This window comes from Bubalus kerabau, chromosome 4 (assembly GCF_029407905.1).
Source record: "Bubalus kerabau isolate K-KA32 ecotype Philippines breed swamp buffalo chromosome 4, PCC_UOA_SB_1v2, whole genome shotgun sequence".
Classification (NCBI taxonomy): Eukaryota; Metazoa; Chordata; class Mammalia; order Artiodactyla; family Bovidae; genus Bubalus; species Bubalus kerabau.
This window is the reverse complement of record NC_073627.1, coordinates 129,419,577-129,447,076: the sequence shown is the minus strand read 5'-3', so window position 1 is coordinate 129,447,076 and position 27,500 is coordinate 129,419,577. Positions and strand designations below refer to the sequence as shown.

At 38.3% G+C, this 27,500-nt stretch overlaps 1 protein-coding gene across 4 annotated transcripts; it reads left to right on the top strand.

Annotated features, from left to right (window-relative positions):
• Positions 1-27,500, top strand: XPA (XPA, DNA damage recognition and repair factor). 4 transcript variants are annotated; one of them, XR_008713696.1, is made up of 7 exons: positions 1-292; positions 7,733-7,843; positions 11,248-11,353; positions 15,186-15,351; positions 17,155-17,272; positions 20,284-20,524; positions 27,269-27,500. XR_008713696.1 is itself a non-coding variant. In XM_055578595.1 (6 exons), exons 1-6 carry the CDS (start codon positions 121-123, stop codon positions 27,415-27,417), a joined length of 822 nt encoding a protein of 273 aa, XP_055434570.1. In that variant the 5' UTR covers positions 3-120; the 3' UTR covers positions 27,418-27,500. The 4 variants fall into 4 exon arrangements, 3 of the variants coding, with proteins under 3 accessions (XP_055434570.1, XP_055434571.1, XP_055434572.1); XM_055578595.1 differs by lacking the exon at positions 20,284-20,524 and having other exon boundaries at positions 3-292; XM_055578596.1 differs by lacking the exons at positions 20,284-20,524; positions 27,269-27,500 and adding an exon at positions 19,224-19,756 and having other exon boundaries at positions 3-292.

Genomic DNA, 27,500 nt, shown 5'->3' with positions numbered 1-27,500 from the left:
GCGCAGGTGCGCTCCCGATAGGAGGCGGTGCTGGCGACTTTGCAATGGGGAGCCTTGGGCACGCTTTGGGCCAGCAGTGCGCGTGCGCGGGGCTAGAGCCACCGACCATCACCGGCGGAGATGGCCGCCGCCGGGGAAGCTTCGTCGGAGCCGGCGGCTTCAGAACAACCAACGGAGCTGTCTGCCTCAGTGCGGGCGAGCATCGAGCGGAAGCGGCAGCGGGCGCTGATGCTGCGCCAGGCCCGGCTGGCGGCCCGGCCTTACCCAGCGACGGCAGCTGCAACTACTGGAGGTTTGGGCCCTTGGCGGCGCCTGCCTCTTCTCTTTTCTGGGGGACCGGGGGCCGCATCCTGGATGGGGCGTCCCTCTCGCGTCTGAGCGCAGACGCTTGTGCAGTCCCGGGTAGGGGCGGGTGGAGGGGGTAGCGGAGGTGGGTAGGGAATCCGCTCGTCGGAGATTGTCACTGCGGACTGCCCAAGACCACAAGGCGACCCTGACTCCCAGCCCTGGCCCTTCCTCCCTGCCTTGGGCGGTCCAGCTACCGTCCTTAGTTTGGGGATACAGCCTCCCTCGCCGTCTGGAGGTGCCAGGCAGTGTCTTAGCTCTCCCTCTCTGCTCTCTTCCTGCAATTGCCACGGGTCCCGGGGGATGGTCTTTGTGTAAAGCTTTTAGACCTTATAGCACATTTGAGTAGTAGTCCTGCACCAGCTCCTTCATGCATCCGTATAACACGGGCTGATACGCAGTGCTTGCTACGTGCTGGGAGCAGACAGACACTAGCTCCTGCCTTCGTGGGGGTAGCAGAGTGGCACCTGTTGTGCTTCACGTTTTTCAGCTTGGCTAATTTGATTCAGACAGCTAACTTGGAATTATTTAGGGCAGGGCTTGGTATCCTTATTGTACTGAGATGATAATTGAGGCTCAGTAAAGGAAAGGGGGTTTGCTCAGGTTCATCCCAGTAGGTGCAAAGGCTAATCAGGACTAGAACTCGGTCATCTGACCCTGGATTCAGGGCCTTTCCTTGCTCACTAGTTGCCTCTGCTATACTGGGCATTTCTCTCACTCTTAGGATGAAGGGCTGTTATTCTTGCTTGGATTTCATCTTTTTTCTTAGAGCAGCACTTGGCTGCCTGTTTCTTTGCCTATCATGTAATTCCCCGGTGGGGGTCAACTAATCATTTCCCCCAGAGAAATACAGTTTGGTTGACATGTGGTTCTTCAGGAATGCCTCTATAATGTGAAGCACCTGTGTTCCTAAACCTATGTCCAAACCTTCCTGAGCAGTTGAGCTTAGTCAGAACTGTGTCATCTACAACCCCTTCTCATCAGCCAGAAGAAAGGCAGAGTGAAAAGAGCTAGCCGCATGTCTATATTCATTCATACTGACACTGAATCTGCACATTTTGACCACTTTTAAGCATTCTAGGGTCAGGACAAAATGTTCTTCATCTGCATGGATTAATTCATGTTCATGATTCCATAAAGATTTCTAAAGTGTGTAAAATGGCTATGGAACAGGGGTGCAAAGTAGAGCATAAAGTGGTATTAAATGTCTGATAATGGAAAGCAAGGTGGCATGAATATCTTGTAAGATTTCTTGGGCATTTACCAAAGAACTGTGTTGTTGCATTGTAGACAACCTGTGCTTCAAGTTAGTTAGGTGCTGAGATTTTTGTTCTTTTGTAATACTTTTATTTCCATATGTATAGTTTTCATATTCTGTGTGTGCTATGACATATTCCTTGAAAAAGACTGAGAAGAACTTGCTTAGAATGTGTTGCTAAGAGTAGTGCTAAGGTCCTGGGGAAATACAAGGCATAGCAGTAGAGAGAAATGGGGCTTTGTTTTTGGCATGATTTAGCATCGCTCAGGATCCTGCTTTAATTATGTCTTAATAACTACAGCTTCCCTTCTTCTTATAACATTCATGAGCTCAAAATCATATTCTGGTACATTTTCTATCCAGTCAGTAAATATTCATGGAATGCTAAACTATTTTTCAGAATTACAGAGATAAAAGTGCTCAGGCTAATGCAGGGATATAAGGAGATAAATGGGCCATACAGTAAAGTATGAAAATTGCTGTTAACTGTAGAAACAGGCTTATTCTACTCTAATCCCTTTATATAATAGAAAAAGAAATTGAGGCCAGGGAAGGGGAGTGATTTAAGCAAAATAATACCTCTTTGTCTTAAAGAATTAGTTATACCATACATTAATGTAAAATGCACTTGTCTGAATTTTGCCTGTGTGAGTGCTCATGTCTAATACCACGGCAGCAGTGTACTGTCCTGACACTTGCAGAGCCTTAGGCGTTTCCCCACGTCACTTCCTAGTCAGATACTCACCCTCAGAAGTAACTACTCTTCTGACGATTTGATTAGTACCATCTGTTTTTGAACATTATATAAATGGAATCATACAGTATCTGGCTTCTTTTGCTCAAAGCAATACCTGAGAGATTCAGCCCTGTTGCATGTGTTGGTAGTTTGTTCATTTATATGTTGTTCTATAGTACTCTTTTATGTTGTTACATTGTAGTTTTTCTACTTCCCTTTTGATGGAAATTTGGGTTGTTTCCAGTTTGGAGCTTTTAAAAGGAAAACATTTGTGAGCATTTTCATATATGTTTTATGATGGACATATGCACACATTTCTATTCCGTATATACCTAGAAATGTAATCCTGGGTCCTAGGGGAAATGTATATTTAGCTTTAGTATACACAGAATACATCATGAGAAACGCTGAGCTGGAAGAAGCACAAGCTGGAATCAAGATTGCCGGGAGTAATATCAATAACCTCAGATATGCAGATGACACCACCCTTATGGCAGAAAGTGAAGAAGAACTAAAGAGCCTCTTGATGAAAGTGAAAGAGGAGAGTGAAAAAGTGGGCTTAAAGCTCAACATTCAGAAAACTAAGATCATGGCATCCGGTCCCATCACTTTGTGGCAAATAGATGGGGAAACAGTGGCTGACTTTAATTTTTGGGGTTCCAAAATCACTGCAGATGGGGATTGCAGCCATGAAATTAAAAGAGGCTTATGCCTTGGAAGGAAAGTTATGGCCAACCTAGACAGTATATTAAAAAGCAGAGACATTAGTCAACAAAGGTCCATCTAGTCAAGGCTATGCTTTTTCCAGTGTTCATGTATGGATGTGAGAGTTGGACTGTAAAGAAAGCTGAGCATTGAAGAATTCATGCTTTTGAAGTGTGGTGTTGGAGAAGACTCTTGAGAGTCCCTTGGACTGCAAAGAGATCCAACCAGTCCATCCTAAAAGAGATCAGTCCTGGGTGTTCATTGGAAGGACTGATGTTGAAGCTGAAACTCCAATACTTTGTTCACCTGATGCGCAGAGCTGACTTATTGGAAAAGACCCTGATGCTGGGAAAGATTGAGGGCAGGAGGAGAAGGGGACGACAGAGGATGAGATGGTTGGATGGCATCACTGACTAAGTGGACATGAGTTTGGGTAAACTCCGGGAGTTGGTGATGGACAGGGAGGCCTGGCGTGCTGCGGTTCATGGGGTCGCAAAGAGTTGGATACTACTGAGCAACTGAACTGAACTGAACTGAGGCATTGCCAAACAATGATTATATCAATTTAGAATCTTACCAGCAATGTATGACAGTCTCAATACCACATCTTCATTTGGTATTATCAGTCTTTTTCATTTTGAGTATTCTGGTTGGAGTGGTGGTATTTCATTATGGTTTTAATTTGTATTTTCCTAACTTCTAATGATAGATATTTTTCTTGTGGTTATTGGATATTTGCATGTTTTCATTTGTAAAGTTTCTCTTCAGGTCTTTTGCCTCTTTTTAAGGCTTTGTTTTTCTTTTACTGAAGTGAAAGTGTTAGTTGCTCAGTTGTGTCCAACTCTTTGCGATCCCTTAACAGTCTGTCAGGCTTCTCTGTCCATGGGATTCTCCAGGCAAGAATACTGGAGTGGGTTGCCATTCCTTTTCTCCAGGGCATCTTCCCAACCCAGGGATCAAACCTGGGTCTCCTGCATTGCAGGAGGATTCTTTACCATCTGAGCCACCAGGAAAGCCTGTTTATAGGATTTCACTGTATATTCTGGATATGAAACTTTTGTCAGATATACATATTGCAAATAGCTTCTGCCAATTTTCGTCTTGTCTTTTTACTCTCATAATGGTGTCTTTTGATGAATAGAGGTTCTAATAGTTTTTTTTTCTTTATATATTTTATTGAAGTATAGTTGACTTACAATGAATGTTTCAGGTGTACAGCAAGGTGGTTCAGTTATACATATACTAGTATGTTATTTTTCAAGTTATTTTCTATTATAGGTTATTACAAGGTATTGAGTATAGTTCTCTGTGCTGTACTGTAAACCTTTGTTGCTTGTTGAATATCTTTTTTTTTTTTTAATTAGAAATCTAGCATTCTGTTCATACTAAGTCAAGTAAGTTGATTCAAACTGTCATAAACTTTTTAGTTAGGCAGAATTCATGTTTTCTAAAATTATTATACATACTGTTTATATATTTGTATATAAAAGCTTTTCTACTACACTTGAGAAAGGCTTGAGAAAGAACATAAAAAAAAAAAATAGAGAAATTGGAAAATTAAATGAAATGGGAGCACCGAATATAAAATAGAAAATGTGAAACAAACTTGATAAAAGTAAAAGATCATCATTAGTCCAGTTGTTTTTAAACATGGCTGCTCATTAGAAACATATCTGGAGCTCTGGCAAAGAATAGCAATACCTGGGCATTTGTATTTTTCAAGAAATTCCAAGATAATTCTGATATATATCTGGATTTTAAAAAGTGATTACAGGTTTTTCTATTAAATGGTAGTTAGGGTGATATATGGAGAAGGCAATGGCAACCCACTCCATTACTCTTGCCTGGAAAATCCCATGGACAGAGGAGCCTGGTAGGCTGCAGTCCATGGGGTCACGAAGAGTCGGCCACGACCAAGTGACTTCACTTTCACTTCTCACTTTCATGCATTGGAGAAGGAAATGGCAACCCACTCCAGCATTCTTGCCTGTAGAATCCCAGGGACAGGGTCTATGGGGTCGCACAGAGTCGGACACGACTGAAGTGACTTAGCAGCAGCAGCAGGGTGATACAGAATTCTATTATTTTTCTGTTGCCCAATCATGATACAACAGTATTGAGTAATAGTTACATAATCACAATAGTAAGAGATGTTTGTCAGTTTTCACAGTCAATAGCCAGACAAAAAATAAAAAATAGTTGCAGTTGCAAGCCATAATGGGAACAAGATTAACTTAACAATATAATTACATACAACTTGGGAGGTCAAGCAGAGTGATGTAGTAAGTGGAAGTGTGTACATAAACATTTTCATCTGCCTAACCAGTCTGTCTTTTGCTTGATGCATTTAATCCATTTACATTTAAGGGAATTATCAATATGCATGATCCTATTACCATTTTCTTAATTGTTTTGGGTTTATCTTCTGTAGGTGTTTTCCTTCTCTTGTGTTTCCTGCCTAGAAAAGTTTTTTTAGCATTTGTTGTAAAGCTGGTTTGGTGGTGCTGATTTCTCTTAACTTTTGCTTGTTTGGAAAGCTTTTGATTTCTCCATCAAATTTGAATGAGAATCTTGGTGGGTAGAGTATTCTTGGTTGTAGATTCTCCCCTTTCAACACTTGAAGTATATCGTGCGGTTCCCTCTAGTTTGTAGAGTTTCTGTTGAGAAATCAGCTGATAACCAGATGGGAATTCCCTTGTATGTTATTGGTCACTTTTCCCTTGTTCCTTTTAATATTTTATCTTTGTCTTTCATTTTTGTCAGTTTGATTACTATGTGTCTTGGTGTGTTCCTCCTTGGGTTTATCCCGCTTAGGACTCTGTTTCCTGGACTTGGCTGACTATTTCGTTTCCTATGTTAGGGAAGTTTTCAACTATTATCTCTTCAGATATTTTCTCTGGCCCTTTCTCTCTCTCTCTTTTCTCCTTCTGGGATCCCTATAATGTGGATGTTGGTGTGTTTAATGTCCCAGAGGTCTCTTAGGCTGTCTTCATTTTTTTTTTTCCCATTCTGTTTTCTATATTCTGTTCTGCACCAGTGATTTCCACTATTCTGTCTTCCAGGTCACTTACCCATTCGTCTGTCTCAGTTATTCTGCTGTTGATTCCTTCTAGTGTATCGTTCATCTGTGTTCATTTATTTTTAGTACTTCTGACTCTTTGGTAAACATTCCTTGCATCTTCTCCATTCTTTTTCTGAGATCCTGGATCATCTTCACTATCATTCTGAATTCTTTTTCTGAAAGGTTGCCTGTCTCCACTTCATTTAGTTATTTTTCAGGGGTTTTATATTGTCCCTTCACCTGGGACAGAACTCTCTTTTTCATCCTGATTAACTTTTTGTCATGTGATTTTTGTTCTAGCCACTGTGGGATCGTGGTTCTTCTGATGGTTTTATACATGTGTTCCCTGGAGAAGGAAATAGCAACCCACTCCAGAATTCTTGCCTGGAGAAGTCAATGAACAGAGGAGGCTGGCAGGCTACAGTCCACAGGATCGCAAAGAGTCAGACATGACTGATCGATACTTTCACTTTCTGGTGAATGAGGCTAAGAGGCTTCTGTAAATGTCCGTCTCCTTGTGGCTTCTTTGTCTTTGGACATGGGGTATCTTTTTTGGTGGGTTCTAGTGTTCTCCTGTCCTAGTTGTTCAACAGCTAGTTGAGATTTCGGTGCTTTTGCAGGAGGAGATGAGTGCACATCCTTCTACTCCACCATCTTGTTAAAATTTGAAGTTATAATAATTTTCAGTCAAGTTCAATTAAGTAGTTTTTCTCTTATGGTTGATACGTGTATGTCATGTGTAAGAAGTTTTTGGCTACCTCAAGTTCATAAAGTTATTTTATGTTCTCTTCTAGAAGCTTTATTTTACCTTTTATGTTCAAGATTGTGATCCATTTAAAAATTGTTCTGTGTCTATTGTATGCGATAGAGTCAAAGTTCATTTATTGGAATGACCATCTTTTCCTCACTGTTTTGTAGAAGTGCCTTAGTCATAAATCCTAGCATCATTTATTGAAAATACTATCTTTTTCTCACTGAATTGCCTTGGAGCCTTTGCTGTAAATATGTGTAGATCTATTCCAGGACTCTATTATACTGGTCTCTTTGTCTTTGTTTCAGTACTACACTGTCCTAATTACTGAAGCTTTGTAGTAAATCTTTAAATCTGGTTAGTGTAAATTCTCTAGTTTTGTTCAGGATTATCTTGGCTATTCTCTGTTCTTTGTATTTACATACAAGCATTAGATCAGCTTGTCAGCTCCCATTATTCCTCCCCACCCACAACACACACATGGAAGCACCTACTAGGGTTTCGAGTGGGATCACATTGAATCTTTAGGTGAACCTGGGGAGAAGTGACTTTGATTTCTGTTAGTGGTGTTTTTGATGTTTTACACATCTATTCCTAGGTATTATTTCTTAATTCTAATTGTAGATTCTTGTGGATGTCCTCTATTACATAATCACATCATCTGTGAGTAAATGCTGATTTCAGCCTTTATGCTTGTCTTGTTTTCTTGCCATATTATGGTGACTGGGGCCTCAGTATAATGTTGAATAGAAGTGGTAATAGTGGACATCCTTGTCTTGTTTGATATATATTAAATTTTTGAAGTTTCCTGTTTATACACAAGGGAACATACGGGCTTACCTGGTTCATTTCTTGACCACTTCTTAACTTTTGTAGGCATGGCTAATGTAAAAGCAGCCCCAAAGATAATTGACACAGGAGGAGGCTTCATCCTGGAAGAGGAGGAGGAGGAAGAACATACAGTTGGAAAAGTTGTTCATCAACCAGGTAAGGTGGGTTTTCAAAAAACAGATATCTAGATTGGTCATTTTGAATAACATGCATGATTTTTTGCAAACTAATGTTAAAAAATGACACATTTAGTCAGTGAGCAAGTTGACTTTATAAGAATGATAAAATTTGGCACTTTTGCTAATAGATTAAAAATTAAACAAATTTGGCAGATTCATTTAAAAATGTGGTTTATATGCTTAGAGTTGATGCTCTCGGTCTTATAATAGACAGGTTGATAGAATAAATACTTAAAATTATCTTGATAGGTTGAAATGGGGGTCTTGAATGCAAGAGATAAAATTTAGCACATTCTTTCTTATGTTTAGAGGAAAAGTAGTTTCCCCATTTCTCAAATATTCTTTCAGGGCTTTCTTTTTAATGGCTACATAGTATTCCATTTGACGGCTGTACCATGGTTCATTTAAATGCAGCTCTTTTGTTTCTTTTCTCTATTCTAATAATTACTACTGCAATGAATATATTTGGAGGTAAACTTTTGTCCAGCTCTCTGATTCACAAGAGTAGGGTAACTGACCCAAAAGTATGTATACTTCTGGTAAAGTTTACATATTAAAAAAAAAGTTAACATGTATAGAAGCAGTAAACAACCTAAAAGCAAATAAACAAATGGATGTATTTTTCCAAATGAATTAACACATATTAAAGAGGGGGAGGACAGAGGGAACTAGTCCAAATGATTTATGAACATAGCATTTGACAGTATATCCTCAGTTTGAGATAGGTGGGGTAAGGGGGAAAACTACAACACTCCTGAACTCATTTATAGAGTGATATGAGGGAAGCAATTTTGAAATTATTTTAGACGTATTATTGGCTCAAATAGACGAATGTATTTCTTGATGTTGGGAGCCAGGGTTCTCATTGTGGAAGAAAGGACATACAAACGTAGAATGGGAGAAGGCAAGAAAGAACCCTATGGGAATGGATCAAAATTAGATAGATTAAAATCATGGGTATGAACTCATGATTTCTGAAACATGTATATGTATATGTGTAAACTAATAAATGTACTCAGTAAAGTTTCAGGAAACAAAATCAATACACCGAAATCTGTTGCATTTCTGTACGCTACTAGTGAACTATCAGAAAGAGAAATTAGGAAAACAGTCCTGTTTACAACTGCCTATTTATCAGAAATAATAAAATACCTAGGGATAAATTTAACCAAGGAGGTGAAATACTTGTACACTGAAAACTGTAAGACAAAAATGAAAGAGATGGAAGAAGACACAACTAAATTGAAATATACTCCTATACTCCTGGGTTGGAAGAGTTACTAATCTTAAAATGTCCATAGTACCTAAAGCAATGTACAGAATCAGTGCAGGCCCGGCCAAAATTCCAATAGCATTTTCCCACAGAAATACAAAAAATTTTAAATTCATATGAACAATGAAAGACCCTGAATGGCCATTGAATCTTGAAAAAGGACAGAACTGGAGACCTCATGCTCCCTGATTTCAAATTATATTTCAAAGCCATCATAATGAAAATAAGTATGATATTGGCATAAAAACAGACACATAGATCAGTGGAACAGAGAGCCCGGAAAAAACCTACACGATGGTCAGTTAATTTATGATAAAGGAGCCAAGAATATACAATAGAGAAAGGACATTAATAAATGGAGTTGGGAAAACTGGACAGTCACATGGAAAAGAATGAAACGAGGCCACTGTCTTACATCATACAATATAACTCAAAATGGATTAAAGATTTAGATATAAGACAAACCATAAAACTCCTAGAAGAAAACATGAAAAGCCCCTTGACATTGCTCTTGCTAGTGATATTTTTGGATATGACACCAAAAGCAGAGGCAATAAAGGCAGAACCTTCATAATTGAAAATAAAGCTTTAACTAAATTATAGCTGATATATTTTTTTAAAATTAAGAAAAAAACACAGAACTGTTAAACAAGTGGGACTGCATCAAATTAAAAAGCTTCTACATAGCAAAGGAAACCTTCGAAAAGACCACCTACTGAATGAGGGAAAATATTTGCAAATCATACATCTGATAACTTGGATTTTGTTAGGGTTTGGAGATTAGAATATTAATTGACCTTCTTGTATTGGAAGTAGGTAAGGAGAGGCAGTGATAGGAATATGTTGAATGAATTATGAACAAATGACAGCTCCATTTTTCTTCCCACTGGGGCTAGTGGTAGTTCTTAGAGTTGGGGCTTGGCAGTGGCAGTCATCCTAAAGACTTATTAGTAAAACTTTCAGATTTGCTGATAAAAAGAAAACAGTTCTACAGGATAAAGATCCTTAGCTAGGTATTTGAAATCTTTTTAAAAAATTCTGCTTTACTTTACCTGGAGTAGTTTCTGTAGTCGGTGTTGAGGTTGTATAGCTAAGTACAATCTCTACCCTTTAGAGATTTTCAATCTAGTAGTGGAGACAGATGAAGAGGAAGCCATTTACTCTGTTGGTAGGAGGTGGAATGGAGGGAGTTTCCCACTTGAAAGTGAATTCTGTATTGTCTCTCTTTTACTCTTGTTTTGCTCTTTACTGTTCTTTTCTGTGTTGTATGTTATGTCCCTTATGTGTAAGCAGCTCCCCTGTCTTGCTTCCGCCTTGGGACTAATCTCTGTACTCTCAGCAGTACTGTGGTGGGCTGCATAATGGCCCCCAGCAATGTCCACATTCTAATCACCCTGGAATCTGTGAATTTGTTACCTTACAGAGTGAAAGGCACTTTGCAGATAAAATTAAGTTTAAAGACCTTGAGGTGAGGAGATTATTCTGGGTTATCTAGCTGTAATCACAAGCATCCTTAAAAGTAGGAGAGAGGCAGGAGAGAGTCTGGGGTGGTGTGATTATGGAAGAAGTCATAGTGATATAAGAAGCTACAGTTGCTGGCTTTGAAAATGGAGGAAGGGAGTCATGAGTCAAGGAATGCAGGTGGCCTCTAACTGGAAATGGCAGGGTGGTAGATTGTCCCTCCAAAACCTCCACAAAGGAGCGCAACTCTGCCAACAACTTGCCTCTAGCCCACTGAGACCTGTGTCAAACGTATAAACGACAGACTGGGATAAAATAAGTTTGTGTTATTTTAGCCACTAAATTTGTAGTAATTTGTTATAGCAGCAATACAGAAGTATTAATAATACAAGTACTTTACATGTGGTTTGTATTCAACAATACTAAATGAGTTGATAATTTTTTCCTTTATATTATTTCCTTTCTCATCTCTTTTTTCCTTTAAAATTTTTTTAATAAATGGAAGATTACTTAAAGTTTTATGTTGTCTTATGTAAATATATTTGTATCAGTCATAAAATACATTTCGTAAGCTAATACAAATAAAAGAAAATGTATTCTGATTACACAAAAAAAGGAAACTTAAGATTGAATTTTCCATTCTTTAGGACCTGTTATGGAATTTGATTATGTTATATGTGAAGAATGTGGTAAAGAGTTCATGGATTCTTACCTTATGAATCACTTTGATTTGGCAACTTGTGATAATTGCAGGTACTTATTTTTATTTCAGAGCATGTTCTAAATTACTGAAGTTTAATGTTTGCATGTAGGTTTAGGGCAAAATAATGATTTGATCCATTTGGATTCAACATTTTCATAATAATTTTGTTTTTCGTTTTCTAAGTTTCCTAATATTTCTGTGTTTTCCATTTTGCCAAAAAAATACAGGAAGCCTGTGCTTAGCAGTCATGCCATATCAATAGGAAGGATGGCCCTGGGTCTGCCGTGGACACTTCCTTTTGCTTTTTCCTTTAACCATCTCCTCGTAGCAGGTTCCTAATCCTTCTCTTACCCCACCCCTAAGGATCCATTTGTTTTTTCTTTCTTTGACCACTGTGTAACCACCTTGGTCAGAGGACTGGCACCTTCAGTGAGAGGAGGAAAGTATAACCACTCTCCTGGTATGTAGAACACCTCTTTCCATTCATTTTCTGTTCTTCTGAATTGGCAGGGAAGCGAATAGATGAGGAAAAATCAGATTCTTCTGTCATTCCTTTTTTTCTCCTAGCCTTTATTTCTTTTTTTATATCACCACAGATTACCCCTCACTGCTCTCCTTGGTTCTGTTCCTACTGCTTACCTCTGCCAAGTCCTGCGTTGGTGTCTTTCACACCTGAAGATCCCACCTTGGATTCTCACTCAGCCTCTTATCTGCTCCCTGTCCCCACTTATATGTTCCGCCCCAAATCAGCTGCTCACATGCCTGGCGGACCTGCCCTTCCAGAGTCCCTGCTGCAGACATTGAGAGCTGGCACCATTGACTTGTTGCCAAGTAGAATCCTTAGAAGATAGAATGGGAGCTATTTCTGATCTCATGATCAGTGACAGGAAATGTTCTGGTACTCCTTGGAATTATGAATCATAAACTCTGTCCCCAGTGTTTATGCATAACAATGTCATCGATGCACACAGTGGTTAAGGTCCACAGTGTTATCTCTTTAAAGTAGATAGCATTCAGGAACTAGGAAGAAAGTGAAAGTGAAGTCGCTCAGTCCTGTTCAACTCTTTGCGACCCCATGGACTGCAGCCCACCAGGCTCCTCCGTCCATGGGATTCTCCAGGCAAGAGTACTGGAGTGGGTTGCCATTTCCTTCTCCAGGGGATCTTCCCGACCCAGGGATCGAACTCGGGTCTCCCACATTCCAGGCAGACGCTTTAACCTCTGAGCCACCAGGGAGTTACCACATATAACCTTTTTCCATGAGAAAATGGAAGCCAGTGATTATCAACTTAAAGTTATATAGTAGTCTGCTGGAGCAGGAAACGGCAACCCACTCCAGTATTCTTGCCTGGAAAATTCCATGGAGAGAGGAGCCTGGTGTGTTCCATGGGGTTGCAAAGAATTGGATAGGACTGAGTGACTGAGCACAGCACATGTAGTAGTCTGGAAAAATATTTGAAAAGTTTAAACATAATTAGGGATATAGCCATCCATTCTGTTTCTTTCCAACATCTTTGACAATTATAGAATTCATACAATGATAGTTTTCCTTCCTTTGATTTATACTTCCAAATTGTTTAGTCATCTTAAAGTTATTCTTGATTATTAACTGTCCTCCCCCTCCCCTCCCCTGTCCTATACCAGCCTCTTCAGGATTCACTGTTTCAGTAAAGGACAGCTTCACTCATTGGTTGTTTCTGTATACCATGTTTAATTCCAGATCCATTTGTTTCTGTATTTAAGGTCTTAAACCGTATCCTGAATCTGTTCATTTCTCACTCTCTGCACAGTTACGCCTTAGACTGGTCCCCCACCAGCTCTTACCTGGATCACCGCAGTACTAGTCTTCTAACTGGCCTCTTCTCCCACTTTTGCACCATTAGTCTCTTCTCCTATAGCCTTTTACTCAAGGCTTTTTAACAGTGTCTAATTCATTCAGATTCAACAGTACATGAATCGTGAACTTCCAGATGTTCAAGCTGGATTTAGAAAAAGCAGAGGAATCTGTATGCAGGTCAAGAAGCAACAGTTAGAACTAGACATGGAACAACAGACTGGTTCCAAATCGGGAAAGGAGTATGGCAAGGCTGTATATTGTGATCTTGCTTATTTAACTTACATGCAGAGTACATCATGCGAAATGCTGGGCTGGATGAAGCACAAGCTGGAATCAGGATTGCTGGGAGAAATATCAATAACCTCAGATACACAGATGACACCACCCTTATGGCAGAAAGTGAAGAAGAACTAAAGAGCCTCTTGATGAAAGTGAAAGAGGAGAGTGAGAAAGTTGGTTTAAAACTCAACATTCAGAAAGCTAAGATCATGGCATCTGGTCCCATCATTTCATGGCAAACAGATGGGGAATCAATGGAAACAGTGACGGACTTTATTTTTTTGGGCTCCAAAATCACTGCAGATGGTGACTGCAGCTATGAAATCAAAAGACGCTTGCTCCTTGGAAGAAAAGCTATGACCAACCTAGACAGCATATTAAAAAGCAGAGATATTACTTTGCCAGCAAAGGTCCATCTAGTTAAAGCTATGGTTTTTCCAGTGGTCATGTATGGCTATGAGAGTTGGACTATAAAGAAAGCTGAGCATTAAAGAATTGATGCTTTTGAACTGTGGTGTTGGAGGAGACTCTTGAGAGTCCCTTGGACTCAAGGAGATCCACCCAGTCTATCCTAAAGGAGATTAGTCCTGGATATTCATTGGAAGGACTGATGCTGAAGCTGAAATTCCAATACTTTGGTCACCTGATGCAAAGAGCTGACTCATTTGAAAAGACCCTGATGCTGGGAAATATTGAAGGCAGAAGGAGAAGGGGATGATAGGGGATGAGATGGTTGGATGGCGTCACTGACTCGATGGACATGAGTTTGAGCAAGCTCTGGGAGTTGGTGATGGACAGGGAAGCCTGGCGTGCTGCAGTCCATGGGGTCACAAAGAGTCAGACACGACTGAGCGACTGAACTGAACTGCACTAAATCCAATCAGAATAAAATTGTCTTCACCATCGCTCACGAGACCCCTGCCTATCTCTGACTTTATCTCCCATCACTCCTCACCATCACTTAACTTCAAGCATTCTAATCACACTGGCCCTCTTGTTGTGAACTCCATTTGCAAAACATACTCCTATCCTAGAGCTTTTGCATTTACTCTTCTCTCTGCTAGAAATATTTTTTCTCTAGCTATTCGGAATGTTCTCTGACTTCTTAAAGGCCCTGCTCAAATGTTCCCTCACCAGTGGCCTTCTCTGATTACCCAGTCTCTGGAAATTTCTATTCCTTTACCATGCTTTGTGTTATAGTACTTTCATCTGTCGTCATGTTTGCTTATTGATTGTCTTTTCCTAAATAGAATGTAAGTTTCATGAAAACAAGGTTTATTTTATTTCCTTTATTCTGAGTGCCTTAAACAGTACCCAGCATGTAGATGGAGAACAAATGAATGTGAAGAGCTATGTAATTGTCTGTGTCTCCATTTTTCCCTGGGCTTTCAGAAAGAGCCAACTGGAAACTCATCTATGCTTGGTGAAGTTGGACCTTGTGTATTTATATTCCTTATATCCTGACTTTAAGCTTTATATTTTCTTAGTTATCATTTATATTTGCTGTACTCATGTCTTTTCAAATTCCTTGTGGAAAAGAGGAACTTAAGTAAAAAGAAATTCTTAAAAGGTTAAATAACATGGATCTGTTGCTGACACAGCTTCTCAGAATTAATATTTTTCTGTTGGAATTCTTATGCTGCTAATTTGACCATGAGAGTTTTAGGAAAAAGCATTTATATGTTTATTTTGGCATGTATGCCCCTAGGTTTTGGGGCTACTTGAAAATTTATTTACTTTATGTAATGGACTTAATCTGTTTTCAGAGATGCTGATGATAAACACAAGCTTATAACTAAAACAGAAGCAAAACAAGAATACCTTCTGAAAGATTGTGATTTAGAAAAAAGAGAACCAGCGCTTAAATTTATTGTGAAGAAGAATCCTCATCATTCACAGTGGGGTGATATGAAACTCTACTTAAGATTACAGGTCTCTAATAAGTTATATTCAGTCATTTTAAACCTTGGTTTAGGTGATGTTTTAACAATGAACTAGTTATAATTAGTTTTTACTTACTGACTTAAAAAGATCCTGTTGTTTTATTGTTTTGCATGAGTCATAGTCATACATAATGACATTAAATAACATGTTTACTTATTATGTTTTTTGATGTAGCACTTCGGAGCAAATATATTACTGTTGGGTCATGTTAGAAGTACAGTTTGGAAACTAAAGAAAGCTTGAAGTAGAGAAGTCAGCCCGTGTTTCCCTTGCCCACCCACCCCCCAAATAAAATCATAAAAAAAATTTCAGGAATTTCCCAAATGCCTAGAATCTAATTCCAGTTTTCTTTATCTATCTCAGAATGGTACAGATATCATAATACTCTTTTTCATGCCATTATGTAAAAAATACTGGGAGGCATTGCTTTAGAGCATAGTTTGATTGGAATATACTAGAAAATCCTGTATGTTCTAATAATGAAGCCATGTGTAAAACCAAACATATACTGAATTTTCACTAAGTGTTAGACACTGTTGATTAAAAGAGTCACTGTTATGTACCACTAAAAATGAAAAAAAAAGTACTGGTATTTAGACAAACCCAGTGGAGAAGGAAATGGCAACCCACTCCAGTGTTCTTGCCTGGAGAATCCCAGGGACGGGGGAGCCTGGTGGCCTGTCGTCTCTGGGGTCGCACAGAGTCGGACACGACTGAAGTGACTTAGCAGCAGTGCTCTCTTATCACTTGGTGCTTTTATTTTACTGAACTAGTGTCATTAGACTTACTGTAGTTTTTTTTTTCCCTTTTGCTATAAGTCATGCTTGTGTGTACTTAAAAAGGAAAATGCAGCTGAGCACAGATTTATTAAGGTATTTCTAAACTTCCTTACATTCAGAGTCCAATTCTTCTGAACCACTTTTTGACTCAGTTGTTAAAATACCATTAAGTACATTAGTGATGCAGCATTTTCAGGGATGTTAAATTGTGGAAAATGTGATGTTAGAATTTATGAAATAACAGTATATATCACTTTGTGTTAAGAAATTTCAGTTTGGCTTTATTGATGGACATTTTGGTCCCCTTAACATATTGTGACAGATACCTTGAGCAAGTTCTCAGTGTGTATATTATTTCCCTAAATGTAAATAAATGTTTGCAAAGAGCATTTCTATGTATATACTTTTTATAATATTTAATATATTATGTATTATAGATATATAAAATTCAAAGGTTTTAAACTAGAATAAAGACTTTTTAGATCACTCAGCTACAAAAGTTTAAAAAAAAAATTCATATTTTGAAGATCAGAAATTAGTTGAATGGATGTAAACTGTTATTGATTCAGAAGTAGAGTAGCATTTATTGATTTCCTATGATGGGAGATTTTTAGAGATGACCTCATATTTAGATCTGCTATGGCTAATTGGTTAGCAATTGTTTTTTTTTTTGGTGATCCTGCCAAAATTCATCAAATTTTTGATTCATGTGAATACAAAAAAGCAATTGCACTCAGACGGCAGCTTTATTTATATATACACAGGCATCCCTGGTTCTATTGTGGTTCACAAACATGTAATCTGATTCATCATTTATTTACTGAGGGTTTCATAAGTTTAGATATAGATATTATTAGAGTTTTTTTCTTATCAGTATTTAAAATCTTTTAAATTTCAAATAAATATTTATAAAGTTTCACTTGATTATTCTTTGAGACCTATGGATTTAATAATTATAACTATTTTACAGCAATGAATCACAACTAATTTAAATATGGATTCTGTATTTCAGATTGTGAAGAGGTCTCTTGAAGTTTGGGGTAGTCAGGAAGCATTAGAAGAAGCGAAAGAAGTTCGACAGAAAAATCGAGAAAAAATGAAACAGAAGAAGTTTGATAAAAAAGTAAAAGGTAAGTGGCTGCATTTACATCATGAAGGACTGTGCTCTACTGCTTTGCAAAAAGCCTTTAGCTAAGTTCTTCCAGTTTAAAGATATAATTGAATTTTATTTTTTTCCTTAAATTTAAGAACAAAAGGCTTAAAGTTTGGGTAGGTTGGTGTTTGAGAGTTTTAAGTCCAAACCTCACAATACTGCAATTCTAAAAAAACATGTAAGCCCTCATCTTAAAAGTGAATCATAGTTTTGTATAGGAATGGTAGCAGGGTCAGGGATGTGCCTCTGGTTAAGGATTTGGCATCAGTTCAGTCTTGAATATGACCCACAGGGTTATCCAAAGTGAGATTTCTACCAGGAACCCTCTCTAATTGCTTAACGTGAAGGAGCAATGTCTTTAAGTCTTAGTCATCTAACTTAACAACTAGAAGATACCTTCTAATGTCAGATAGTCTGTCTAATCATTCTTATTTTTATATGAAAAAAAGTTCTGGAAAGGTAGAGTGACTTGTTACATAGTTTCTGGAAAGTTGGGACTGGAGCCAAGATGTCATGACTGAGAGTCTGCATTCATTCCTCTGACCATACATCTGTCTATCTGTGTTACTCTCCATTCCTTTGTCCATCTGCCTCTGTATTTATTTGTCCATCCATCCATCCATGTATGCATATGTGCAGAAGTCTGTCTATCCATCTGTCCGCCAGTGTATCCAACAGTTACTATGTCGCAAACACTGTGCTGATACAAATGCTGAAATCACAGTTTATCAGAGGAGAAAAACTGGTAAAGTCATCATAATGTGCTAAATCCTGTGATAGTGATGAGCATAGGCTGTTAGAGAAGCTACAGCACTTGTTGCTGCAGCACAGAAGCCCCAAAGAGAGTCTTAAATAAGCAGCATAAATGCTCTTCAGTAACCGTCGAGTCCCACTCTGGTGTCTAGTTTATATAGATAGCATATATTCTGTGTATATACAGGATTATACATATACTAAATCGATCCATTTAAAATGAGTATCTTAGCCAACATAAGTAATTTTGCTTATTTTTTAGGATTTAGAAGAGGTTTTGGAGGGTGAATGAAGATAGCTGAGATGTCTTAAAAACAAAAGAGCCAAAAAAAAATTTGAATGTCAGCCTACTTTGTTTCTTCTTATTGTGAGGGACTGCTTTCTACCTTTTCAGTATAAGAGTAATTCATGTGCAGTACAGAGAAGTTAGAAAACTACAAAGAACTTATAGCCCATAATTATACTACCCAGAGACAGTCATCAGTAACAGTTTAATGTCTGTTTTTCCAGTTCTTTTTTATGCATAGGCCCTTAATTTTTTTTTATAAAAATGGAAGCACCATTGGACATTTATGAAGTTCATAAAGTTTATCGATCCTTTATCTCTGTATCTCAGTTTCCTCAACTATAAAAATGATGATAATACCACCCACCATATAAAAGTTTTTGTAAGGAATCAATGAGACATTATATGTAAGTTGCTTAGACAAGAACTAGGGCAGAGTGATATCCCGTAGGTAATAAATAGTAGTATGCGATGTTATACCTGTTACAAGAACGTGGCAGCTCTGCATGTGCTGCTTTAGAAGAGCACTCTTTAGAGAAAAGTTTCATTTTTTCCCCGATAGATACTATATAATGGAGGCAGGTAAAAAATTCACTTATATATCCTTGGACTTGTTCACATGTTTGTCAGTTATTACTTTATTCTTTAATTATGGGATGGGAAGAAGAGTTAGGTGCATTTCAGGTTTCCAATTTGACATTCTTAATTTTGATTACAAATGAAAATTTTGATATATAAATTGATTGACTTAACAGTGAAGAATAAAAATCAAAGTTGAATTTAAAAGAAGTTAAGACATAATGTCATGATAAATACATCTTTACATAAATTATAGTTACTTAACATACTTCCTAAATCAGAGAGTAAGCACATTTTTCTTTCTTTGTAGAGAGGTTTCCTATAGCATACTGCGCCATGTAAGAGGATTTCATTGAAGGATCATCCCCACATTAGCCCCTGCTGTACCACCATCTTCCAAAGTACCTGTGGGGCCAATTGAGAGGATTTGGAAAGGCTTCTTTTGAATTTGGTCCTTTTCTTTAATCTCTTCCATGTTTTACCCCAAGCCTTCCTCTCTCCGAGCATCAGGGAATCCCTTGATGGGAGGGGTAAGGTAACAGAAGGTACCTTAAGGGGTGTGAAAGAGGAGGGCATATTTATAGACTAATCATATATCAGCCTAAGGCTTTTGTTAACTCCAGCTCCTTGAATCTTTTCAGCTCTTCCCTTTCAGCTGCCTCTTTAAACCACTTCCCCATGGTCTTTTGGCATAGACAATAATACACAGATAAAGGAATTAGGAACTTGTACCTTCAGAGTAAAATACTTTTTGAAAAGGGTCTGTAATTTTACTTAGATACTGTTTCTGTAGTTTGGTCAAGATGTTCACTAAAGGCGGCTGAATTCTGATAATTTGACAACAAAAGGCATCTGTTTAATTTCTTTATTTTTTTAATAAAACAGTTCTATTAAGATAGTCACACCTACTAAATACCATGAATAGAACATTTCTTTCAAGATTTACACAATTAGCCTAGATAATTTTTAAAAAAAAGTATAAACTCAAATATAATTGGCTATATTTCTCACTGTGTTAAATTTCTGCTATTAACCACCAGATGAACTACTGTGCATTTTCCTCATCCTTGAAGAGTTTGAATTTTCCCTGAAGTTTTTCCTGGAGCTCTTAAGACTGGTTGCTTTAGTTTATTCCTTGTTTGGATGAAGCATGTTTTTTGAGGAAATTTTTCCAAGTGGTTACTAGAGGGGTATATTTTCCAAGACCCTGTTAACAAATCTAAGAATGTTTTTCTGTTTCTCTTGCATTTGAAAACCTGAGTCCCCTCTGAGTTGTATAAGCATTGTTCCATTGTCTTCTGGTGCTTAATGTGCAGAGGTCAGTGCCGTGCCTTCTTTAATTATGGCTTCTTCTTGTTGATTTGCTTTAGAGGTTGGTGGATATGTTCCTGTCCTCCTGACTAGGCCACAGAGAGCTGAGAGTGGAGTAGACACTGTAGAGATTAGAAACAAGGAGCTTACTATGCAGTTTGCTCAGAAGGCTCAGGACAGAGAGGAATAAAAGCAAGTCTAAAAGTTTTCTTAGTTGAAAGAATTGGAACCTGGTTCCTCTTGATCTTCTGATTTTGATCCACAAAGAAGCTGACACAAAGTTTACTTCTTTATAGAAAGGTAAGAGATTACATTTACCTGCTTTAGAATATGGTCTTCTACTTTAGCAATTTGAGAAAGAATTGATATTACTAGAGAAGAAAATTATAGATAGTATGTAAGGTGTGTGTGGGTGTGTGTGTGTCTGTATAAATTTAGATAAAGTGAAAGAATTTTCTCGTTGGCAAATTCAAATTGTTCAAATTCACATTGACTCTCTTAGATCTGAGAAGGCAGAAGTAGAAATGATGGCATTACTGGTGCTTAGTTTAACTAGATTTTTATAAAGGCAGTGTGTGTTGGCCTTGATATTGGATGGAAACTTTGAACTGGTGCAAATACACAGAACATTCTGGGTTTGGATGGCTCCTTTCCACAGATAAGGTGGCTGTAAAGTTTTTCTTTAAAGTTATACTCAGCTTTCTCTTAATACTGGTAGAGGTTCAGTTCAGTTCAGTCGCTCAGTCGTGTCCGACTCTTTGTGACCCCATGAATTGCAGCACGCCAGGCTTCCCTGTCCATCACCAACTCCCGGAGTTCACTCAAACTCAGGTCCATTGAGTTAGCCTTCTTAAAAAAAAAAAAAGGATTAATTTTCATTGTTTGTTAGTGTGCACTTTTTTTCCCCAAAAGAAGTGGGTAAGAAAATCCCATTTGGGGGCTCCTTCTCAGTTTGTGAAAAATACCTGGTGGCTCAGACTGTAAAGCGTCTGCCTACAATGCGGGAGACCTGGGTTCGATCCCTGGGCCGGGAAGATCCCCTGGAGGAGGAAATGGCAACCCACTCCAGCACTCTTGCCTGGAAAATCTTATGGACTGGTAGGCTACAGTCCATGGCATCGCAAAGAGTCAGACACGACTGAGCGACTTCACTTTCACTTTTTCACTTTCTCAGTTTGTGAACATTTTACATTCTGGGCCTGTGGTTATATTTATGGATATTTTGGGGCTTCTCGGAAGAGTTTGAAAGACACAGTTTCCTATTCTTGGTTTCTGGAGGACAAAGATCAAAGCTTCTTAAGTTTTGTTATTTCTTTGCGATTTTTCCCCCTCTAGTTACCAGTGGGCACCCTGTGTCAAAACTTCCTGCCCTCCCATCAGGTATTTAGCTGTACGTGGTCTCCCTCCACTAATTATTTTATTGTAAGTCTACCTCCTAAGCAGCTCTGGGCTTCTTTGAATACAGGCTGCCTCTTTTGCAAAATTAAGATATTAAGCTGGACAAAATACAAATTTTAGAGTGGTATAAAATATATTTTTCACTGAAACAAGCATTTAGGGGAAAGTGTCTTTGGGTAAAAAAATAGAAGCAGTCTCTGAAGATAATCAGTAGCAAGACTGATGGTTACCATGAACATTTTTGTAACCTTCCAAGAGAAGTAGTCCACAGTTTGTTGTGTTGTGAAATTCTAGGCCAGCGGGACCAGGAGGTGGCAACATGGCAAACTGCTGTTCTCTTTGCCATTCTCAGGCTTTCAGGCCTGCTTGGCACATCCCTTTCCACCCCCAGGGTTTCCCTAGCTCTCCTGAGGCCTAACAGACCTTTTCTCACTCTTTGAAGTCTCTGACCTTACTACCCTCTTTTCAATCTCAGCAGTAGTAGTTGACCTCTACTTTCCAAAGTTTTAAGTTGCTTAAATGAAGTAATGTGAAAAACTATTACTAATCTGTAATCAAACAAATGTTTTATTTCACCAGATGTTGACATTTTCCCACTTGCTTTTTTCTCTTTCCTTCACACACATATTTTGCTGAACCATTTAAGTTATTTGCAGACATTGTGCTTCTTAATACTTCAGCATTTATCTACTATAAACCAGGACATTTTTCTACTGACTAGAAAATACCATACTCAAACTGTACATTAATACAACACTGTTACCCAGTATATAATCTACATTGTCTTTCCCCAAGTGTTCCAATGTCCTTTATAGCTTTTCAGTTGTTGGATCCAGGGGCCTGTCAAGGATGATGTATATCTAGAGTCTCTTTTTTTCTCAGCCTTTTTCTTTTAAATTTTTGAAGAGTCCAGGCTACCCATTTTCCGAAATGTCCCTCCATTTTATTAGCAGCTTGTTTCCTCGTGATTATATTTGGATCAGTCACCTCAGGAGACGCGTGGTATCACTTAACTAAGGCAGTATCTGCCAGATTTCCCCATTATAAAGGTACCCTTTCCCCTTTATAATTAATAGGAAATCTGTGGGGTGACTCTTAACACTGTGAATTTCTCATTCCTTAAGTTTCATTCAGTGGTTTTAGCACACAGGTTGAATCTTGTCTGAGTCAGTTATTACTAGGGTAAATATAAATGGTGACTTTCTATTTGTTATTTCTACAGTTATTATTTGGTTTCTTTTGGAAAGAAGAGCTTTTTTTTAGTAGCAGTTGGAACCATGGATTCTTATTCTCAAGTCAGTGTTACAGTCTGTCCATTCCTTGTTGTGTCTGACTGCAACATCAGGGACTGCAGCACGCCAGGCTCCTCTGTCCTCCACTATCTCCAGGAGTTTGCTCAAATTCGTGTCCATTCCGTCAGTGATGCTATCTAACCATCTTATCCTCTGCCAGCCCCTTCTCCTCTTGCCTTCAGTCTTTCCCAGTATTAGGGTCTTTTGCAATGAGCTGGCTCTTCATGTCGGATGGCCAAAGTATTGCAGCTTCAGCAGTAATCCTTCCAGTGGATATTCAGGGTTGATATCCTTTAGGATTGATTGATTTGATCTCCTTGCCATCCAAGGGATTCTCAAGAGTCTTCTCCAGCACCACAATTTGAAAGCATCAGTTCTTTGGTGCTCAGCCTTCTTTATGGTTCACTCTCACATCTGTACGCGATTACTGAAAAAAACCATGGCTTTGACTGTACGAACCTTTGTTGGCAAAATGATGTCTCTGCTTTTTAATATGTTGTATAGGTTTGTCTCCACCCACAGTGATTTTGGAACCCAAGAAACAAAATCTGTCATTTCTTCCACTGTTCTCCCTTCTCTTTGCCAAGAACTGATGGGACTGGATGCCATGATCTTTGTTTAACGTGTTTCAAGCCAGCTTTTTCCCTCTTTCGCCCTCAAGAGGCTGTTTAGTTCCTCTTCACATTCTGCAATTAGAGTGGTATCATCTGCCTATCTGAGGTCGTTATTTCTCCTGGCAATCTTGATTCCAGCTTGTGATTCATCCAGCCTGGCATTTCACATGATGTACTCTGCATATAAATTAAACAAGCAGGGTGACAGTATATGGCCTTGTTGTACTCTTTTCCATTATTCATCTTAATGCCCAAATTTGGCCAGTGGACGTCCCTTCAGTGTAGCTCCTGTCTTTTAAAAAATGTTTTTATTTGGAAATGATTTCAAACTTACATAAAATTGCAAGGATAAGAATGGTACAAGGGACACCCATATATTCTTCACCTAGATTTACCTATTGTTGACACTATATGTCATTTGCATTCTCTCTGCCCATTTCTTTTTCTGAACCGTTTAAGAGTAGGTTGTGTACATTGCCAGCCTTTTTTATCCCTAAATACTACAAATGCGAATTTCCTAAGAATAGGAAGATTGTCTTACGAAAGTATAGTATCTATATTTTTATTTAGTCACCCAATTATGTCCTGTGTAGTTTAATCAGTCTAGTATAAAATCTAGTCTAGGACCAGGTATTGGCTTTAGGGACCAAGTCTTTCTAAATTTCTTTATTCTGGAATATTTTCATAGCCTTATCGTTTATGACACTGGCATTTTTGAAGAAGTCTTTCCCCTTCCTCTGTCTTTTTTACAGTAGTATTTTCCATGTGGGGTTTTTCTGGTGTTTCCAGATGGTCAGATTCAGGTTATTCATTTCAGGTTGGATAGTACACAACTGATGTGACTTTTCCAGGGTATCACGTCTGGAGGCATGTGATATCCATCTGCCCTTAGTGGTGATGTATTTATTTTTTATTAGATAGGCAGAAGTCCTGTAAGACCATTAAGTGCCTGCTTCTGTTCAACACTCCCCTTAAGTTTAGCATCCATCCATGGGTGGTTCTTGCCTGAACCTAGGATGATGGTTGCAAAAACTGTTTTCTAACTTCAGCACTCATTCCACATTTAACAAGTTGGAAGTCAGCCCTGATAGCGTCCTCTCCCCTACTTATTTTTTACTGGTATGGATTCATTAATTCCTGTTCTTCTCAGTGGCTTTTGGTTAATTTCTGTCCTCAATTATTTTGGTGCTCAAATTGCCTCAGATGGGCCAACAGAAGTATCTCCAGACTAGCTCTTGTGTCCTTTTGGCATGTCTTCATCATTCTTTGAGCCCATCTTTCTAGCTCAAAACACACATATATGTATCAGTTTAGTTGAGTCACTCCGTCGTGTCTGAGTCTTTGCAGTGTCCATCGAGTCAGTGATGCCATCCAACCATCTCATCCTCTGTCATCCCCTTTTCCTCCTGCCTTCAATCTTTCCCAGCATCAGGGTCTTCTCCAATGAGTCAGCTCTTCACATCAGGTGGCCAATATATATACATTATATATCTATAGTGTATGAATTCACACCCAGTTCTAATCCAAAATTTAGGGTTTATTCTGGTTTTCTCCCTTTCCTTATTTGTAACTCCTTTCTCTGACAGTCAGAATCCTGATTTCCCTTATAATATGTGTAGTTATTTGATTGGTGCTCCTGAATGTAACTAATCCCCCTTCATGCGCTGCCTCCTCTCTAGGAGACCCTCCTTATTTGTCTTGGGCTCTGCCCACCCTACCACAGAGGCTCACTTTATTTGCTATTCCTCATGGCTTTAGGACTAGATTTTTCAGGTGGAGAAAGAAGTGGCAAAAAAGGAGACAACAGGTTTTTATTAAATTTTTTTATTACTTCCTTTCTAGCACAAGTTTTTTCAGGAATGTCTAGTGAATATTAAAGACAGGCTTTGTTCTTGTCATTATAGACCTTGATAGGTTAGTTGAAGAATGGGAAGAAAAGCCATAAAGTCAGAATAAAACATTATGTTCAGTTGTGACAATTATGGATAGTAAGGTAGATTTTTGTTAAGTATTCTTTTAGTGTGAAGAAAACAATTTTTTTCTCTCTTCTTAAGTTCACAGAACGCTCAAATGGGGCAGAGGTTAGCTTAGTGATTGGCATGCAGTCACATTTTGAGGGATTTTCTTCATTGGGTAGTAAAGGAAAAGTGGCCGGAATACTTTACATCAGAACAAAGTTGAAAAGTAGGTATTGGAACTTGAACAGAAACATCTTCTTGTCATTATCTGAAACCATGAGGCATCTGTACAGTTCTGGTAGCATACTGTTTATTTTAAAAATATCCCACTTTTAAAATAAGGTTCTTCAGAATATGGGAGGATATAGGAATAAAGATTAGAGTTTAGAACATGATAAACTATCATGAAGTGTACACACTGAAGCTTGAAAGCAGCCTGAAGTAGAGTGCTTTTCATACCGGAAGTGTATGAAAAGGCAGCGCAGCTTAGCGGTGAAGAACATGGACTGAGCTGGACTGTGCCTCTGCCTGTTGACCTTAGGCACAACGTATGTAACCTCTCTGTGCGCTAGTTTTCTCATCTGTAAAATTGGGATGATAGTTGCACTTATTACAAAGTGTTGGGGATTGAATGTGTTTAAATAAAGTACTTAGAACAGTGCCTGATACATAGCCTTATTTGTTTGCTTATCCATATGATATAGTAAAGGCTAAAGAGATTCAAGTGGTATTTTGATACTACTTATAGTAAAATGGATTAAAGAAAATGTGTAATTACTTGGTATACTTTGATTTTTAAGGTTGAGATTATAGAAGGTAATGATCATACTCTCCCTTAGGTAGGGCAGCCATCAAAGACAATGCTGGATCATTGGTCAGAGTAGAAAAAATTTGCTTTTTTTATTCATTAAACCAGAAACTGAGATGTTATTAGCTTATTTTCTAATTAACACAAAGCATTTGGTAACATGCAGTGTGAACTTTAGAATGTCCTGGTTGCTTTTCAGAGCATCCAACACAATTCACTTCTTTGTGAAAATGCTGTTTTGTATGATGTAGTAGGAAAAGTTCTCAACAATTGAAATACATGACCTGGGTTCCCTTGCTATTCATTGTTCAGTTTTCCTACCTGCAAAATAAAATGAAGTAAAACAACTCTATAGTTCTTTCCAGCTCTTAATAGCCAGTGATTCTTTTCTTTGTTGTACTTTGTAACAATTACTGTAACAATTACTAACAATTTGTCTCCTAAAATACTGCTGTCATTCTATAAAATAAAGAATTCAGTAGATATAAGGTCAGTTGCAGAAGCAGCTTTTCTAAGATGAAACATCAGCAGAGTGGCTGGGTTCTTGGCTTTCTAGTTTTCTTGCAGTTTGACTTGCCTCTTAGAGAAGTAGCTCCTGACTATGAGGAACTTAAATCCTTATCCTCAGTCATCCCAGTTGATTCCCCTCTCATTCTTTGGCATCCTGTTTTCCATAGTCAGCTGCTTAAACTATTCTTTGCCTGTCTTCTGAATCCAGTTTCTTGCTGTTCTTCTAATCCACATACTCCATTTCTGAACCTCCTGTTTCAAACTAAAACCAACAGTGACTTGAAAGATTCCACAGACCAAACTAGTGAGCTAAGAAAGTAGGCTTGCCAAAACTGTATCATTAGTTTTGACTTGTTATAAAATTAAGGCATAAACTGTATTTGGTTAAACACAGCTGAAAAGCAATGGATTTTTAATTCAGCTGAATAGCACCACTGAACAATTGGCTTTTATTTTTTCCTTAGAATTACGGCGAGCAGTAAGAAGCAGTGTATGGAAAAAGGAAACAGCTGCTCATCAACATGAGTATGGGGCTGAAGAAAACCTAGAGGATGACATGTACCGGAAGACTTGTACTGTGTGTGGCCATGAACTGACATATGAGAAAATGTGATGTTAAGTGATCTGTTCTACAGTGTGGAAATTTAGATTGGTCCTGTTCAAAATTCACCAAAAAGTAAAGTCTTCACAAATGAA

Bases quoted from the DNA above. Each gene is read 5' to 3' on its own strand.
- XPA (XM_055578595.1), top strand. From the start codon at position 121: ATGGCCGCCGCCGGGGAAGCTTCGTCGGAGCCGGCGGCTTCAGAACAA. The intron at 293-7,732 runs GTTTGGGCCCTT...TAACTTTTGTAG, and splicing joins GGCAGCTGCAACTACTGGAG to GCATGGCTAATGTAAAAGCA. The intron at 11,354-15,185 runs GTACTTATTTTT...ATCTGTTTTCAG, and splicing joins GCAACTTGTGATAATTGCAG to AGATGCTGATGATAAACACA.